The sequence below is a fragment of the Emys orbicularis genome, chromosome 8 (genome assembly GCF_028017835.1).
Source record: "Emys orbicularis isolate rEmyOrb1 chromosome 8, rEmyOrb1.hap1, whole genome shotgun sequence".
NCBI lineage: Eukaryota > Metazoa > Chordata > Testudines > Emydidae > Emys > Emys orbicularis.
This window is the reverse complement of record NC_088690.1, coordinates 18,062,380-18,081,809: the sequence shown is the minus strand read 5'-3', so window position 1 is coordinate 18,081,809 and position 19,430 is coordinate 18,062,380. Positions and strand designations below refer to the sequence as shown.

Genomic DNA, 19,430 nt, shown 5'->3' with positions numbered 1-19,430 from the left:
AGGCTGGTAGCGTGATACATATTAAGGTTGTCTGGCACTGTCCATTATAACTAAGGCTATGATTTAGTCACGGAGGTCGCGGAAGTCACGGAATCCGTGACTGCCAGCAACCTCCGTGACTTCAGCCTGTGGTGGTCGGGAGCTGCAGGGTCCCCTGTCTCCAGTGAGGGCAGGGAACTGCGAGGTATGCCCGGTGCCTCTGGCGGCTCCCGGAGCTCCAAGCTGTCACGGGCGCGGGGAACTCCCAGCTCCCAGCGGCCATGGGTGGCGGGGAGCCCCCAGCTGCCGCAGGCGGCGGGGGAATCCCTGAGCCACTGGTGGCGGCAGATGAACCCCCAAGCCAGCTGGGGAATCCCGGAGTCCCCAGTACAGGACCCCCGAGCTCCCAGCTGCTGTGGGCAGTGGAGGAATCTCCGAGCCTGCAGGCGCCGCCACTGGCGGGGAACCCTGCAGCTCCTGGCCATGCTGAGGAAACCCCGCAGCTCCCGGCCCACTGCCAATGGGGTTACCCCACAGTGCCCAGCCGACGTGGGGGGTAAGGACACCCCACAGCTCCCAGCCCCCCTGGGCAGCAGGGGACCCCCGGAGTTGCATGCAACAGGGGTACCCCGCAGCCCCTAGCTGCTGCAGAAATCTCCTAGCCCCTGTGCAGCTGCCCCGCTTCAGGCAGTGTGGAGACCCACAGATCCCCATTTTTTGAGGTATATTTTTAGTAAAAGTCACGGACAGGTCACGGCTTCTGTGAAATTTTCTTTTTTGCCCATGACCTGTCCGTGACTTTTACTAAAAATGTCCTTGACAAAAATCTTAGCCTTAATTATAAGACTCTGTTTTCTGTTGCTTATAATTTTACCAAACTTTAACAGTTTGGTTGAAATTTTCCATGCCAGGTATCTGCCTGAGTTGAAGTTTGGGGGCAAATTTCATCCAAAATGGTTCCGCTGTTTCCAAGAATGAAGCTAGGGAAGACACATGCTGTTGTGCCTATGTTAAATGCTGGGTGAACTTTTCTTTGAAAATCTCTATTGCCCCCTTGCTTTGGGGCAGGGCCTTGAAATTTGGCAGGTAATGGCGTTTGTGTCAGCAATGTGACTTTTGCTGTCCCTTTGAAAATCTATCCAGATTTTGCCAAGGTATAAGCCTCTGAAAAATTGCAGTTTGAATAGACTTGGTGTATTCCATTCTCACTGAGCATGCTCTGTCCCCTCCTTGCTCCTGTGTGTGACCAGACTGTGCGTGTACAATTCCCACAGAGCAACTAACCATGTTCCAGGCTGGGCTACAGGGGTCAAGTTGGACTTTCCCTGTTGTTGCTGCCCCCAGCTGCTTGGGACTGGGCATTGGAACTGAAAGCAGGGATCCTGTCTCTTCTGTGCTCTAAGTGCCCCCCTGCTACTACCCTGGTAGCATGGAGGAGGAAGCCACCTGAAATGCAGAGGGAACAAAAGCTCTGAAATGCAGAGGGGGAGGAAAAAGAATAGATTGGAACAAGGAGTTTGGTGAGACTGGGACTGGAATTGGGGGAGGGGAGAGAAGCTGCTGGAAGTTGGTTAGAGAAACAGGGACTGGGAACCAGTTGGCTGGAGTGGCAGAGAACACTGAGATTGGATGGGGATTTGGGGTGCAGAGGGAGAACTGGAACTTGCTGGGCAGAGAGACAGGGATGAGGAGGTGAGGGAGGGGAGACTGGATGAGGAGAGTAGGACTAGGAGTCGACAGCGGGGAAGGAGAGAGATCAGATGAGGAGCTGGAAGGAGGGAACTAGGACTAGCTGTGCAAGGAAATAGGTAGAGGAGAACTGGGATTGGATGTGGGGACAGGGAGAGATTGGGTGTAGGGAGGAAGATTAGACTCAGAGAGCAAGCCTGGATGAGGGAGACTAGGACTGGCTAGACAAAGGGGATAGGGCCTAGATGAGAAGCCTGAGGAGTGAAGACTGGGACTGACTAGGAGAATGAGACTGGGACAGGGACAGTTGGGAGGGGAAGGGACAGAAGAGGTCAGGTTTGTAGGGAATGGGCAGAAGAGTCTGTGCCCTCTAGAGTACACTCCCCTCAGGAGCCTGGAATGAAACCAAAGATTCCTGAGTCTCATCATTCCTCTGCCGTCAGCAAATATCTGTGAAACCCACTGTCAAGGTGTGTCTTTTCTCTCTCCCGTGCTGGTCCACATAAAGAATGACAATCTACTGCTGCAGTTACTCTGTTAACTCAATTGGCAGAAGTCTATGTGGTGGATCTCAAGTTTCCACCCTGCTGATGAACCACGTGGGTGTCAATATGATGCCTTGAGGGAATCTATTTTTTCAGTTCGTTTAAAACAAAAACAAAAACCTAGAAAATTACAAAAAAAAAAAAACCACCATTAAAAAACACTAGTAAGGTTGCGAAGTCAATGCCTGTGCAAATGTAATTTATTCCTCTTGTGCATATGCATTGATACAGTATTTAATTACATGATTGCATACTATTTTTTCCACTGCACCCTTGCCTCATTCAGTGCACAGGATGGACAGTGCTCACTTACTGAGCAGCTCTTCAATATTTTGTTTTTTCCTCATTGTTCAATTTGTCCTGCAGACAATGGTCTCCTTCATTACACAACCTTGGCTTATCTCCAGAGCAGGCCCACCCACCCTGTGCACTGAATGAGGCAAGAATCCTGTGGATGGTGCATGTGCAGTCTGGTCAGCACTAGGAGATCTGAGAGGCTCAAGCATGCTAACTAAGGATGGAATTTTCAGAGATTTTAGATGCTAAAATCTAAGTAGCCTCTACTGAGCATGTGCAAATTGTGATTTTTTTTTCAAAGGTTTATAATGCAGCCAAATCTGGGTGGATTTTCATAGGGGTGGCAAAAGGTACAAGGTGACACAAAGGCCGCCCGTTGCCAATTTTCAAGCCCTTGCTCCAAAGCATGGGGATACTAAAGGTCATGAGAATTTTTTTAAATGGGCAAAACTTATTTTTTCCTAGCCTCATTCTTGGAAACAGCAGAACCATTTTGTCTGAAAGTTTCCCAAAAAGTTCAGTGTGAGGCAGACACCTGGCATGGAAAATTTCAACATAAAGTCTGGTAAAGTTATAAACAACTGAAAAAAGGGTCTGATAATTGTCAGGCAACTTTAATAATAGGCGGCTCTACCAGCCCTGCCTATAACTGAAAGTTTAGCAGCTTCTGTCAAACAGATATTCTTATTCACTTCCTCCAAATCTTAAGTAGTTTCTATCATTTTTCCAAAAATGCTTCTAACAGTTATGATTTGCAACCTTTATTTGAATAAGCATTATATTTTTTTCTTATGCTTGGAGTTAGAGCTCTTCCTTTTGATAAAGGTATTTCAGAAGGTTCTTTTTATTATACTAGATGCTTCATCTTTTTGCTTAAATGTGGAATTCCTTTATTGCAGGATACTAAATATCATTTAAGTGGTGGAGCCCACTAGAACAGTAAGCAGCACTCTAGTTGTTAGGAATTAAAATCCTTCAGCTATATCAGTGACTGTAATTCATTAAGTGCTAATTAAAAACTACGGACCCAGTCCTGCAAAGGGATCCACATACACTGACCCTGATACCTACCTTACAATTTAAGAATGCAAGAAAAGTGTTTTATGTCCTGACATTTCATCTCAATCTGCACAAATTCAGGGGACCATGCTAGTAGATTCCCATACAGAACTGGAACTTAACCTGCTTTGACTTATGATAAAGGAACACCAATTTTAAAATTTACCTTGATCTTATTCATTTTGAGCATGGCATTTAAATCCTCTTTCATGAATAGTTAATTTTTTTACACTAAAAGCTGTGGGTTTACTTGTAGATTTTATTAATTTTTGGAAAACATTTTACTAAACAGACAAGGTAGGTGAGGTAATATCCTTTATTGGATCTTTTATTGTTCTCACCAACAGAAGTTAGTATAATAAAAGCTATTGTGTCACCCATCTTCTCTCTCTAATATCCTTGGACCTACAGTTACACTCCATACATGTTTTACTAAAGGTACATTGAATTTGTGTGGAAGTCACAAATGAATGTCAAAGTTAGTCAACTAAAATGCTTTCAATTATGGAAGAATTCACTACAGTGCCTTCATATGAAACAGGTTTTTTTTTCTTCATGCTTAAACTAAAATCCCAAGAGAATAGCAAACAATTGGAATAATTAACCTAGGGACCTGGTTGACTCTCCATCACTGGAAGATTTTAAGTCAAGGTATGGTCTAAAAGGTATGTTGTAGCTCAAAAAGAAATGATGGGCTTGATGCAGAAACTTTTGAGTGAGGTTGTATGGCCAGGCTTGATGATCATAATGGCTCCCTTTGGACCTTAAAATTTTTTTAAAAAAAATCTTTGAATAATCATAATCTCTTTAGGCAAATATTTACAAATGTCTTGTTTTTAGTGTGGAAAACTCTTAATCCAAGCAAATATATTCTTCCCATGATACAGTAAATCCCTGGTCAATGTATATACCATTGTTTCCAAGTGGTGGTAACCTTGCAAGTGCAAACCCATTCAAGTAAGCATGGTCACTTTCGACATGTAAATGTTTGTATTCAATATGTTTAAAAATAACTGCAAAAGTTGAGAACAGCAGTTAGTGACATGTCAATAAAGCACATGTACAAACAAACACCTACATAGTAATATTTTATGTGAACTTCCATACGCTTTATGTTCTGAGGGGGGAAATATATTGTACGATACACTGACATTGGCATTTCCTCTTCTGGGTAACCATCTGTTGCTGTGTAAAAATGTGATGATAATAACTTCCTTTTTCCATAAGGCTCAGTATGATAATGAGATCCTTCCTTTTGTTGGGGAAAAGAAAAGTGAATGGATGTTTTCCCATTTGTCCATATTTGATTTCTATGCTGACATGCTACAAAAAGAACCAGTTCTAAGTCTTTGTTATAAGAACATTTGACGGTTTCCCCCCATAAGTATTTAGTGCACATCCTCAATCATACACACATGAAAAGACCTAGGTTTACAATTTATGATTAAAACCCTACTATCTACACAATATACATAGACATAAAATGTAAAAACTTAAATATCTTAGAAACAGTAGCCAATCAATTGTTTTAATTGTCATATTTGAATTCAGCACATCAAAATACATAATAAATAGCACATTTTATCTCTGAAGCAGACGACTTCTCAAAAATTGTAGACCAGTGTAATCTGTAATTTAGAATCTGATCCAATTGTGTCGTACTTTGCTTTTCTTACTAAGCTCATCAACTTCTAAAATCTGACTAATCTTTACATCAGTATTAGAACATGTCTGTGGATTGAAAGATGGTTTAGTGGTCTGAACTGAGACCGCGTGGGTTCAATTCCTGGCTGTGCCACAGCCTTCTTATGTGATCATGGGCAAGTTGGATTGGGTATGTCTACACTGGAAGTGGCAGCAAGCCTCCCGACCCCGGTAGACAGACTCGCACTAGAGAGGCTCGAGCGAACAGGTTTAAAATTTTGTTTTTGAAAAAAAGGAGTGTGGAGATTGCGGCTCAGGCTCTCAAGCTCACCTGACCCCCTAGGCTTGAGAGCCTGAGCTGCAACATCCACATTGCTATTTTTAGCTCACTAGCACAAGGCCCGCTAGCATGTGTCTGTCTACCTGGGCTTGGAGGCTTGTTCAGCTGTAGTGTAGACATAGCCTTAATTTCTCTGGACCCGAGTTCCCTATTTTTAAAACAAAGATGATACTTTCCTACTTCACAGTAGTGTTATCAGGATAAACTAACTATTGTTTACCTAGTGCTGAGACATTACTGTTGTTGGGGGGACCTCTAAGAAAGACTTTTTAAATGATTATTCCCAATAGATGCTGACATCATTGATTTAAATCATTTCTCTTTTATGTAGGTTTATGGTGTTGCAGTCTGAAGTTGAAAATTCATTGGTGAGATTTCTGAAAATGAGACAAAGCTTAACAAGTTTGCAGGTGTGTCTTTACTGGCATTAATTTTCTTAATGTACTTTAAAAAGAAACTAGAAGAAAATGAAATCTTATATACAGTATTCTTTGAGATTTAAAGGCAAGAAAAGAAAGCTTTTGACCTGAAAATCATTGAGACACAAATATAGAAGCTGACAATACCATTTAATTTTTTTCCCCAAGTCACTTTTCAAAGTACACTGGCACAATGAGGTTTTTATTCATAGATTCCAAGGCCAGAAGAGACTATTGTGATCATCTGGTCTGACCTCCTGTATGACACAGGAACATCTTTGCTTGTCCAGGATTTGAATCTGGGACAAATCCTGCAGCTAAAGCAAAATTTATACCTCTATACCAATGAGCCAAAAGGTCTGTTTTTAACTTGTCTCCCTGTGTCTAGGTTGTAAGGTCATTACTAAGTAGCATTGACAGAGTTATAAATTATTGCTGCCTAGATTTCATTAGAACATAACAATGGTCCATCTTGCTTGTCTTCTGACCGTGGCCAGTGGTTCAGGGAGAATGAACATAACTGGGCAATTAACAAGTGATTCAGCCCTTGTCATCCAGTCCTAGCTTCTGGCAGTCCTACTCTTGTATGTAAGGACTTGAAAATTAAACATCTATTTGTGTTGAAGTCATCATACTGTTCAATTCATTGTTAATATGTCAACTTTTGATGGCGTCTATTTATCACACACAATGTTGTTTATTCATAGTCTCGTACAGAATAAATTCATGACAAAGTTCTCTTGTGTACTTCAATGTCCTCAGAAATAATTCAGACTATTCAAATTGTTTTATTTTACTTACACATGTTACACACACACTGTTGTTTCAAAAAGACTTATTTAGATTGACACCCTGGCACTATTTTTGAAATTCTTTAATTAAAGATTTTCAATTTGGCTTTTACAAATACATTTAAAAACAAAATCTTGGCCTTGCTAATGAAATTGATACAGTGGGGATTTTTAGGTTTATTATTAAAGTTGAAAACCATATGCAAGAGATTCTTAAAAGCTGATAGATTTTTTTTATTTACTAACATATTAAGGCAAATGTATACATGTACCAGAATTGTTTTTCTGGGGATCAGGTGTGAATCTCTTTATTTAAAAAGCTGAAGATATATAAATGAAGCAAACATAACCGGAGTTTTCAAATAATGTTTTCAAAAACACACAAGTTCCATTTTCAAAAGTGACCTACTTACTTAGGAGCCTAAGTCCCACTGTCTTTCATTTACTTAAGTTACTTAGGTGCTTGTGAAATTTTTACCCTTTGCTAGAGTAGGTTGTTAATTATAAATTGCATTGAAAATGTTTGTTAGACTGTTTATGCAGTGTTGTAACTGTGTTGGTCCCAGGACTTTAGAGAGACAAGGTGGGCGAGGTAATACCTGAAGGAGAGCTCTGTGTAAGCTCAAAAGCTTGTCTCTCTCACCAACAGAAGTTGATCCAGTAGAAGATATTACCTCACCTACCTTGTCTCTGTTAGTCTATATAGCAATTCGTTAGTTTAGGAATAAAATTAATATTGTTTTTAATTCTACTTTCAGGCTTTAGAGGGCAGTAGAGAGCTTGAAAATATTTTTGGCATCTCAGACTCATCCTGTAACTTGAAAGCTGAAGTGCAGAAGACCAAAGTGCTAAGTAAGCTTCAACAATTTTTATCTCTTTACAATAATTTGACAGCTAACACTTATTAGATTTTATTCCAAATACACTAATTTTAAATTTTGCATGAATACAATCACTAATACTAAGTGCTATTGTAATACAAATAGAAGTTTTCGTAAACAGAATGCTAGTGTTTGGTACTGTCTTTATGCTTACATTACTAACCAGAGCAAGTACATTCAGGATAGGGCATGAGATTGCCAGGTCCAGGAAACTGATGTAAACAAGATGTCAAACCTACATGAACCTATAGCACCCTTTGTTTGTGGGCATGCACGCATTTCTGCTGACCGTAACAGGGAGAAGAACCATTCCTCTCATCTCTGAACTTGAGACAAAGTGCCATGTTATCATCAGAGGGAAAGATTGGAAGAAAAAAAATGGGTGGGACATAAGCACTAATTTGAGACGTTGTGCTTGCGTTTTGCAGATTATTTTTTATTATGGTTTTTAGCCAACAATGTGTGCTGTTTTTATTATCCTTTTAAAAAATCCATCTGCTTGGGGGGGGAGGGTAAAGACGAGGTATCTTGTCTTTAACTGCTTTCATTAAAATCTTTAGAGTAAAGTTTTCTTGACCTTTAAATGTGTTTTATTCATTAGTGGCTCAAGCAGAAAAACAAAAGCTGCTGAAGAGGAGTAATGCAAAACATCCTGCCCGAGGTAATATTTATTTTTAAATTTGTTATCTAGCATCTGCTTTGATGGTTAATATCCATCGTCGGGTTCCTTTCAGTGACTTCCTTTTGAAAGTCTTCAAATAATCTTTAGCAAAGAACCATGTCAGATTTGTGTCTCCTTCCAATATATAGGCTAAATTATTTTTTCTTTTATGTTCTTTGAAACTTCATGTTTCTTTTTAGCCTGAGTAGTTGTATACAGAAGTTCTTATTGCAAAAACAATGCATAAGGAGGGCAGTTACGTGTTAGTAGTGCATTGGGGCCTGATCCAAAGGCCATTGAAGTCAAATCAGGCCCTTTAGCCTTTTTATTTATAAACATACCATCTACCAGTTTCTCCTGTTCATCCTCCGTCTTCCCTCACACACAACTTTCTTTGCATCTTTTTGTGTCAGAGACCATCTCACCTTATCTAAATTGTGAGGTGACTAGTATACTCTTGAGGACATTGAAATACTAAATATTACATCATTTCATAACTTTTTCTGACAGATACAAATCCTGATAGAATTGATTAAAAACTCAATTGAAACTACAGTGGAAAAAGAATGGGTGTGTCCTAGGACACTAGAATGAATACCTTTGTAGGGTAGAGAAAGAGACGTGCTAAGAAGTTTCTAACTACAACAAATGGAGAGTACAAAACAAAGAAATGGTGTGAACTGAGTTAGTATTAATGTATTGTTGATTGGGGGCTTCCAAGCTTTCTGGTGAATTGTTACAGCAACAGACCAGTGTAATCTTTAAGACGTGAAGAAGTGTCAATATATGACTATTGCAAATTTGTTCTGACTGTACAACTTTGAGATGAGATTGACAACGTTTAAGGGAACTTCTTTTCTGGAAAGCACGTGGCACTTAATGTAGGAGGAAGCTTTGGAGCAGCAGCAGCAGCATCACCATCAAAGTAACCTGCACTCCACTCTGGGAACCAGAGATTTACCATCTCGTCACTGGGCCTTTTTGCTGATCCTGAAAGATGTTGTGACTGGATCAAGTGAGGAAAGGGAACCAAAACAACAGTATCTATTTCCAAGGCTGTACCCTGAGCAACTCCCAAGATGCAAACCCCCTCCTTTGTGTCAGTTTCCACTCCTGTCTTGGTTAGGAGTCAGTGTGGCCTAGTGAATAGAACACTGGATTGGGACTTGGAGATCTGGTTTCTGTCTCCAGCTCTGCCATTGATTGGCTGGGTGACCTTAGGCAAGTCACTTCCCCTCTCTGTGCCTTATTTTCATATCTGTAAAATGGGGATAATGATACTGACCTCCTATTTTAGCACTTTGGTGGAAAGCCCTATATAAGAGCTAAGTGGTATTATTAGTCCTGTCCTCTTTCTCTATTTGCTTGTTCTCTAAAAAGAGTCTTGCTTAGCCAGCCAAGGTAAATATAACCTTGCCACTCTTGAGCACATCCAGTTTGGCAAGCTAAAAATGATTCCTGAGTGGCCTGATCACAATAAAAAATTCTCTCTCCCCTATACTGGCCAAAGGGAAATAAGATAATCCTAGCCAATCATTTACCAGGCCCAGGAAAGTAGAGCTGGTGTCCAAGAGGAGCTAACTGGGTCATGTATCTGTGGTCTTCCATCAGCCAACCTGCAAGCAACAGAGACAGAGATGCATTTTCCTGTCTCTTGTTATTCTATTCTCTTGTGCAGTTGGTTTAGTTTAGGAAGAAACAGGATCAGACTTAAACTGCAAAACCTGAGAGCTACACTATATAATTAATACTCTTTTTCCTCCAACAAAAACATTTAATGCCATTTTAAAAAAAAATCCAAGAAATAATTTTTTGTTTTAAAATCTGTCTATATAGAGAGAGGGAAAAGAGACTATAAAGGAATTTAATATGAAGACTGTCTTGGTTTTTTAAAGCTACAATTTTTTTTGCTTTTTCCTCCTCCTTTCTTTTGCTGTGTTTAATAAATAATAATGAATATCTTCTAATGTATACAACAAGCAAAACTAAGATCCTAGCAACAGGCCTTTGAAGCCCCAAAACCTCAACCACATTCTGCAAATTCTAAACTTAAAAAAAAAAATCCATCTTTCTTGTAGCAAAGGTACAAAAGTAAACAACAATCATGAATCTGGACAATAGTTGATCCATATCCAATAAAATATTTGAAGTGCATCACATACTAAGTCAGAGCTTCTAGCGCCTCTGTTCATTTCATAACTCAAGTATGTTGTCATTACAAAGTTTCTTTCAGATGTAAACAAACTTCCCTCTGTGTTTTACCTGATGGAATTTAGAGAGACATATAACAGACAGGTATGATTGGAGTCTCACTAGCGGAGTAGTAATTTCTAATAACATGAAGGGTAAAACCGGATAAGAACCCAGGTTCTTTGAGTTTCATGGACTTCTGAAATTCCCTGGTGGAGAAATAATCCGATGAAACACTGTAGCGATTAGTAGTCAGTCCACTACCATTGACTCACTGGCCTCTACATGTGTTCTTCCTGCTTTCCCCCCCACACACACCCACACCCAGTCAAGTACCCATTATTTTCTGATGACAGATAAATGTGAGGGTAAGAGACTTGCTCTAAAGCCCATCAATTAATTTAAAATGTAGATAAGTGTAATTGAAAAAAATAAAAATGAGGGAATTTCTACTGTCCTATGTTGTAACTGCAAAGGAAGATGAACGTTTTCTCCATCATAAGTTCCAACCAACAGAAACTGTTCCAGGTAGCAAGCCATCAAATCAACGTGGATTGCCTCTGCTCAGCTGCAGATCCCTATACTTCCTGCTATGGGGAATTCTCCTCCTACAGTGAAAAAAAAATGAAATTCAAGACAGTCTTGCTGGCTCAGAGGAGACTAAGACAGAGAGAAAAGGAACAAGTTGCACCATATTTTTTGGTGGAATTTGATCATTTGTGCAAGCTGAGGTTTTGAAAAGCACGAGGGGAAGTCTGCGCTGCTATCTTCACAATGGACCCCTGAGCCTCTTGGCCAGTGAAAACCAATGGAGAGCATCTTGGGCCAATGCTGGCAGGCAGTTGGTGCCTCTCTTGTGGAATGCTTTCTAGCTGCCACAGTGAAGCAAATGTATAGGCCCATTTGTGCTACAGAAACTAGCCCATGCCAACTGTCAAGCTCGTTAGACAAGAGTTTTTCGCCCTGAATCTGAATTCATTGTCTGAAAGTAGGGCTGAAGCATAGTTACCAGTTGTAACAAAGTTGGTAAACTTAGTAAACTTTATCCATTTTAATTCTACTTCAACAAGGACTGAGCTTCATTGTGCTCTCTTTAAAAATATGGGAAAAAGAGGAGCAAAGAAAAAGTGTGATAAAAGAAAGTATTTGGAGATATTTTTACTTCACCCTTTTAGTTTTGGATGTGGTTTTTTCATAATTATTTTTAATTAGTTATGCTCAAGACTTGAAACCTATGACTATTCTGTGGCTTGATACAGATGGAATGTCACATTATCATCACATGGTGAGGCATGAAATTTATTTACTTTACATAAACAACCTCTGCTTAAAACAACTTAATACAGAAAATTCCTTAGTCAATGGGCAGCATTATGTAGAACTCAGTATATCATTTTGTGTGATCAGCATAAAAAATGGCATCATTGTTTGTCCATGGCTAGCATTTACAGTAAACAAAATGTTTTTGAATAAAATGTAAGCAAACTCTAGAGCAGCTGCCAAGAGATGAAATCTAGTCAGTTTGCTGCAGTCCAAAACATGTTTTGTGTGTGTTGAGAATAAATATATAGGTTGCACTATGCATATTTTAAAGAACGCTTAACAGTTTGAGCATTTAGAGGATTGACGATGATAAAATTCTAAACAGTGAAGCAGCTTCAGCTGGCAGTTACAAAATATTAATAGTTTCTCTACATTTCCTGTAAAGAAAAACAATGTAGCACTAAAGTGAGCATGAACCATGCCCATGAATGAATCTGTTGTGTTCTGCAAGGCGCAATAGAGAGTCTTCTGGCTAAAGATTCTCAGAAGATCATATATTTACAGTATTAAGAAAAACTATATTCAGAGCCTTAAGTTATAGGCTATATTAAAATAGGAAAATGAGCCCATTTTCCAGATACTCATCCTTGCAAAAAGTTGGGTAAATTTGGTATTTGTATTGCAATTACTCTTCCTCAGCACCAATAAGGAAGTTTTTCTTCCTATCTCTTTTTGTACAGGGCAGTGGAACCAATTTCTGCCTCTCCTTGTACACACTCTTTAGCAATGTTGGTTTTCAGGTGAACAAGTCAGTCTTTAACCAGGTGAGTTTTCACTCAATCACATGGGAACAGGCAGTTACAGCTGTATGAGACATCAGTCTAGGGGGTTTCAAGGTTCTTGTTAGCCTCCACAGTCTTGCTATGCCTCACATGATGGATGGTGCAGTTTTCTTGGCTCTGGTTAGTTATACCTGATATACCAGAGGAGGCTGAGAAGAAGAAAATAACTGCTCCTCTATGCAAGCAGTGCACCCTGCTCCAACTGGGTCTTTCGGTCACTCATGGAAAAATTCTCAAACATCATACTCTCAACCATCAGTTGCTACTAGACTACTGTTGCTCAAACTCACTGCCTCAACAGCAGCCAGCAAGAAGTTGCCTCTAGCAACCCAAGGTATTCAAGTAGGCAGCAATTATACCCAAACAAGATTTACATCAGGAGACATGCTGTTGTCTTCCCAGATGTATTGGCCATACCAGGTGTTGGCCATCACCTTTGTGGAGGCTAAAAATGTGGCTGCAGAATTTTTGTTAAACCTAAAAAGCCTCTTGGGTTGGAGAGAGACCTTTAGTTAAAACCTCACCTTCACCACCAGTCAAGCTAAATTGTCTCAGATCCCTGTCTCATCTAAAGCTTGTCTTTAAATACTGTCAGGTCACTCTTCAATGAAAGACAGTTTCAGAGCGTGAACTCAGCTGCTATGACCTTCATTGAACAGTTTGAGAATTAAGGAGCCAAAACCAGCCCCCTGACTGCCTTCACCTTGATGCAGCAGAGAATCTGACCCTTATATTTCTGCACAAACAGCCTGTGGAAGAGTTGTCCAACCTTCTGTTTTCAAGAAATAATCCCACCCTCTTGTATTTAGGGAGTGTTTACAAACCTAAACTAGTTGGACGTTATCCTCCACTTACACAGTAGACAATTAAGAACATGCAAACTGTAAAAGGGATTTCTTTAGTAGACAAAGATCAGCTTCCCCTTTGTTTTGTGTGTAGCCCACGAAAGCTTATGCTCAAATAAATGTGTTAGTCTCTGAGGTGCCACAAGTACTCCTGTTCTTTTCGCGGATACAGACTAACACGGCTGCTACTCTGAAACCTTTGGTTTGTTTGTTTGCATAGTTGAGTCATTAATGCTGTTCAGAGATTTTTGCTTCATTGTAGCTTGCACTGTCTGGATAAAAGCTGTTCCTTTGGCTACGCTTGAATAGAGCTCTTTTCTCATTCCATCCAAATGTCCTCCTCCTCCTCCCATCTTGGAATTGTACTTACGGGGAATTTTTTGCCTTTTCCAGCCTGTAAGGCCATCAAGTGTCTTGACCAGTGCCCAAATTCTGCAATGCCATTAAATTTTTAGTTAGGTTCAAGTGGTTGTCCTGGTTGAAGTGAGAGACTCACTTTGTCCATTAGAGAAATACCACTGATGGGTAAGAGAGATTGTAGACCATTTATTTTGACTCGGAGTGTACTGTTTTTTCTCTCTTCATTGTTAAAAATAAATAAATAAATCTTTCCCAGCAGGCTCTGGTTTTACTGTGTTGCATGTGCACCTTAGAGTGTAAATATAAAATACATTTTGAAATTTGGAAAGTGTGTGAGTCTGAGGTCAGAGACATGAGCTTTTGGGGGAGTAAGTTACAAACCTCTCCAATGATTTAACATCCTATGCTATGCAGATGAAATATTAAGCTATTAACTGTTGGCAGACAGAAATGCACAATACACACAGCTATAGACTTCAGACATAGGTATATACTGGACTGTCAACTTACCTTCTCTATGTGGGTATCATCAACCACATTGATTCATGAACTTTCACACCTTTGTTTATTCCCTATTTTCCTATCTACTTTTTTCAGAATCAATTAAAAAAAATAATCTGGCAGATCAAGGCTTTAGAGTATGAAGCTTAATGAAAAATTAAAAAGATCTACTGCTTCATTACAACATGAATATGTATAGCAACTCCTCCATGACTATAAATACTCTATCTGTATTCTCCTGGGAATATAATTATTTTAAATAAAGAAACAGTTTGAACTCACTTAATAGCAATCTTATGTTTAAGAAGGGTAAATAACTTGCTATCCAGACATTACAAATATCCAGGTGCTCTATATGTGCTGATGACAACAAAATTGAAAAGAAAGACTGTAATAATTCTGACTGGTTTTCTCTGCAGAAGATATTGATTATTTGTGTGTGGTGAGAGATTTGGAAAATTCAATTAAAGGAGTTGTGCAAAGGTTTCATAAATTTTCCCTGTACAGCGTGTACACAGACATTGTTGTGTATTAAATCAATGCAGCACTTCACAATATATTTTCTTTGAAACATAAAAATAAATAACATTTAAACAGTTCTGCTTACTACAGAAACAAATTTTATTTTCTGTGAAGCATTTAGTCATGTGCTATCACTGACTCATACACATTTGCCAGCTGTAACAAATTTTATAGACATTTTCTCCAGAGACATAGCTCATATACTATGAATTTTTAAATGAGCAAATGGTGAAGAAGGGATGTCAGCAATATAAAAATTGATCAGTTAAAAGATAAAAGCATAAGTAAAGAGATTTGTATGGTAGTCTTAATAGGTTTTATTAAATAAAAATACTATAAAAAGACAGTAATGAATAGACTGAAGGTTTTAACTGTGGTTGAGGTGGAGAAAAATTATTCTGGCACATTTAGTAGAAGATTGGTTTTATAGCACCTGACAGGTGAACATTTTTTCTCTCTCCTTTTTAGATGTGTAAATGTTTCAGAGCAGTCCAATTTAGCGGTGGGGCCTGGGGGAGGAACGGGAGACAGACCTTGCGAAGATCCTGCCCTTTTGCTATCCTTGTGGATTGGGAGGGGAAGGCACATGGGAACTTCTGCCATACCACAGAAGAAGCAGGGCAGGATTTGTACCTAGTATTCATGCAACTACCATGCATGCATCAGTGAGTGCGGGTGTGACAACCTGAGCTGGCAGCAATGCAGACATACCCACAGACCACTAAGTGGCAGTTCCAGATTGCAAGTATACAGCAGCAGTCCAGACCACCCTTAGGCCCCCAGCCCTGCCTCTGATGTACCCTTTCCATAAGGCCACCTGTGCTAGTTCTACCCTATTGTGGGATTCCCTTAGAGTAAGAGAATCCCCAAGAAACTGGTAACTCCACCCTTCCAACAAGGAGGGGAACATGAAATCTTGCCCACAGTGCCCCTTAAGTAAAACATCCACAGGCTATAAGACTTTGCTTAATATTGTCTGTGCATCTGTATTTAATTTAAGATTCCACCCCAAACAATTTATTCCTAGATTGCAGAAGCATGTAAACAAACGAGCAGTTCTAGTCTCTCTTTATCTGTCAATATTTCCATTCAAGCCCTGATAGAATACACATTAAATTGCTGTAGCTCTTAATTTTACATTTCCTGGTGTTTATCCAAACTTTTACTTATATATATATATATATATATATATATATATATATATATATATATATATATATATATATATATATATATATATATATATATAAGTGGTCAGAGTTAAGTAATGGAATCATGAAAATGTAAATAGCAAAACATACATTGTAGAAGCTGCAATTTACAATATTGACAAATTATGAACTCTGGAATATTTTACTTTAGCAGCATGTTGATTTTGAGATTTTTATTTTACAAATAAAACACCATCATTCTGTTTGTGAAAAATTGGTTTTGTTTCATCCACAGAATATGTACAATCTGGTAACAGCTATGAATTCCTTAAATCCCTCATTAACTGAGGTAAGCAAGCTTTCCCACTTCAGTGTTTGACTACACAAACTAATGTTTACAATTAACAGTAATTATAAGGACTGAATTTATTTAAACATTTGCAAAACGATCATAGGTACAAATGTGCATGATCAAATTGTCTTATTTTGATCTGAAGACAATTGCTGCTCATGAATGTAATACCTCAATAATAAAAAACAAATCTACTTAAAATTTCTGCTGATTTGCTGTGCAAATTGGTTCCTGTTGAACCTATAGAAAGCTATCATAGTGAAGACTATTACAGGAGGATTTCTCCAAGTCACCAAGGTCAGGTGATAACTAGACGGTTTTTCAAATATTTCACACTTGAATAGGCACATGTGACCAAAGGAATAAGAGAATTTGAGTGCCAGAACAGGTTATACCTTCTTAGATATTATCGGTGACTCTCCTAATGAGCTGCTTCAAAGAGGACTGCCTGCCCCTGTCCTGGACAAATAGATTTACTATTCTATTCTATTCTATTCCTGAGGCCTATGCTGCTCGGGAGACATTGCTGTCCATTGTTTGAGCAGTAATGCTATCTCCTTGGCTCAAAGGGGCAATAGGAGGGTTTGTGTAGGGAACCATTTCCACTTAATATTGCCACTTTCCTATGCCCCTCCCTCACGTGTATTAGCAATGCCCTGTTTGCTGCTAGCCTATTTTTGAATTCTCTTTTTTGTGGACAGTGTGCTAATGATTTACTGTTTGTACTTTCTGGATAAAATTTCCTTTTAACAAAGTTCCTTTCTTTCTCTAATTTCATGTAAGCCAGATATGGCACATCTCCCAGCTGCTCACCTATTGTTTTATACTCTGTTTTGTGCCATTCACACTGGTGAGCTAACAGAAGCCACAAGGCAAGCTTTGTGGGTGCTCAATTTCTGTTATTCCATTGGATGCTTCTCCCTGTTCCAGTGACATAAGCAAAAGCCCAACTAGAGACTGACCCTGTCAATCAGCAAAACACCACTTATGCATAAGAAAACTGTCTGCTCAGGGTGTCATGTTTCACAGATTCTTTTCAGACAAATTTTCATCTTTAGATATAGAGACTTATCTGCAGATTAATGGAGATTGATGGAAGGTATGAGCATATACCCGTCTTTAGAAAGTCAGGTTATTCTGAATAGTCATAATATAGTATGAAGAAGGGGGAGTTGGCTCACAGATATTCACAGAATGTGTATATTTAAAAAAATAAAATGCCACAAATCTACAGTGTAACTTTTAATCATGTCTTCACTGTTCAGTCTTTCTAATAGGTAGTCAGTGATATCAACCTCTGTCAATTGTGCCTAGTAAAGGCATATTTACCTTTTCCTGCTTTTATTGTGTTCTTGTGTAAGTGACAAACATACAGTTCATTCATTTTCTTACTACAAAAAGGCAAATAGTAAATCTAGTGATGGTGAAAAAGCTTTCTGCAGTTGGCAGTATTAGATTGTCCACTTTGATTTTCAACAGTACCAGGAGAATTAATTATGAATAAAAAACACCCTTTTATCTTCTAACATCAAAAACATTTTACCCCAATGTAAGAGAAACACAGAATTGTTCATTTTCTGTTGTATTATGTGTTTTTACATAATGAAGTTAGGGATAGGCAGATACGTTATTGTGAACAGAGTAGGCATATGGTAAAGTTGTCTAATTAAGTCTTATTTCAGTCATTCTTTTAACCCCACAGGCACTATGTGAAAAATGCATTCCGTATCAACACAAAGTTCTACATCTGCTTTATTGTACTTAAAAGGAGAGAAGAAATGCCTGTAAATCTATCTCCCCAGCAAATACCAATTAAGGATTGCTCATTGCACAAGGCAGGTGCATATCTAGATAAAATTTCTGGTATCTAATTTAAACTTTACAATGTGCACAACCAGATAATCTCAATGTAAATAATTCATTTCTTCATGGCTCTTTTATGCATGTTTATGTACTACAAGCTGATCTAGATTTACTGCTGTACAGAGTATAAACTTCTTTTGCTACGTGCAGTTATTACAAACAGTAGTTGTGCTGCCTTGGTGTAAAGGCTATAATATGTTTTTAGCATTGAGCAGGAAGAAGCTGAATGTTTAAGGATGAATACTGATTCCCAGGCCTTCAGAGAGACTGAAAATTTCACAGTAATGATATGCTCCATCTCTAGGAATGGGTGCCAGTTTTATCATGAGCAGCAATGACTGCGTGACAATTTGTAGGGCTTTGTTTATGCTGTTCATCAGCCCACCCAAAAGTTGAGATGCTAGATAAGATAAGTTGCAGCAGTTCCATGACATTTGCAGCAAATGCTGACATACTCCAAACTGGGTGTTTGCAAAAAAAAATAATTTTTTTTTGGTTGATTGTGATCAAATAACCTGGGAAATTACATTATGGTAGGAGTTAATTCTGAATACTCAACAAGTCCAATTTGTTTTCAGATAGGTAGCAGACAGTTAGGTTCCCTAACCCAGGGCCATATTTATACTGCACAAGTGGATGCTATTGACTTAAATGAGAATGTTTGTGGAGTAAGGCATAACTGAACATTAGAAAAGGTATCCAAGGCAGGCCCTCACTGTTTACATGCATGTACTTAGAGAATGATTAAGTGCTTACTTTAGTCTAGTGTACGTACTTAGTAATATAAGGGAAGAGTTGGTGTAGAAATGGGTTTGCTATTGTTTCCGCCATCCTTTGCATATTTCTGATTACCCTGAAAACTCTCCACCTTTAGGCAGAGTTGCCAAATTTGTAAAGGCAGCTGTGGCCTCTCTTGTGTGTTGGGTAAAAAGTACAGGAGATGTACAAAAAAGGTGCAGGAGTCTGAATATTATTTTTTGCCACCATTGTAGAGTAGTGCTTCTCAAACCAGGAGGCGACCACCATTTTACAGTTGAAGTTTTGAGTTAGACAAAGCTAAAATGATGAGTGGTGCAGAGATGTTGCCAGCTTTGTATACTCTACAACCACTCTGTAAATGTAGATATTTTTGAAATAGCAGAAACATCCCTTTTTAATAGATATGCAACCTGATCCAAAAAGGCATTTGGTGTGCAAGGAGAACGCAGAATGTCTTAAGTTAGACAAGGGACAGTC

At 38.9% G+C, this 19,430-nt stretch overlaps 1 protein-coding gene across 1 annotated transcript in view; it reads left to right on the top strand.

Annotated features, from left to right (window-relative positions):
* The window catches only part of ITGB3BP (integrin subunit beta 3 binding protein), a 49,536-nt gene extending 31,133 nt beyond the window's left edge, over positions 1 to 18,403 (top strand). The window contains exons 5-9 of the mRNA XM_065409770.1: positions 5,885 to 5,963; positions 7,522 to 7,615; positions 8,246 to 8,305; positions 16,275 to 16,328; positions 18,034 to 18,403. Of these exons, the coding sequence (XP_065265842.1) occupies positions 5,885 to 5,963; positions 7,522 to 7,615; positions 8,246 to 8,305; positions 16,275 to 16,327 (286 nt within the window). The 3' untranslated portion in view covers position 16,328; positions 18,034 to 18,403. The remainder of the gene's footprint in view (positions 1 to 5,884; positions 5,964 to 7,521; positions 7,616 to 8,245; positions 8,306 to 16,274; positions 16,329 to 18,033) is intronic.
* The last annotated feature ends 1,027 nt before the right edge of the window (positions 18,404 to 19,430 follow it).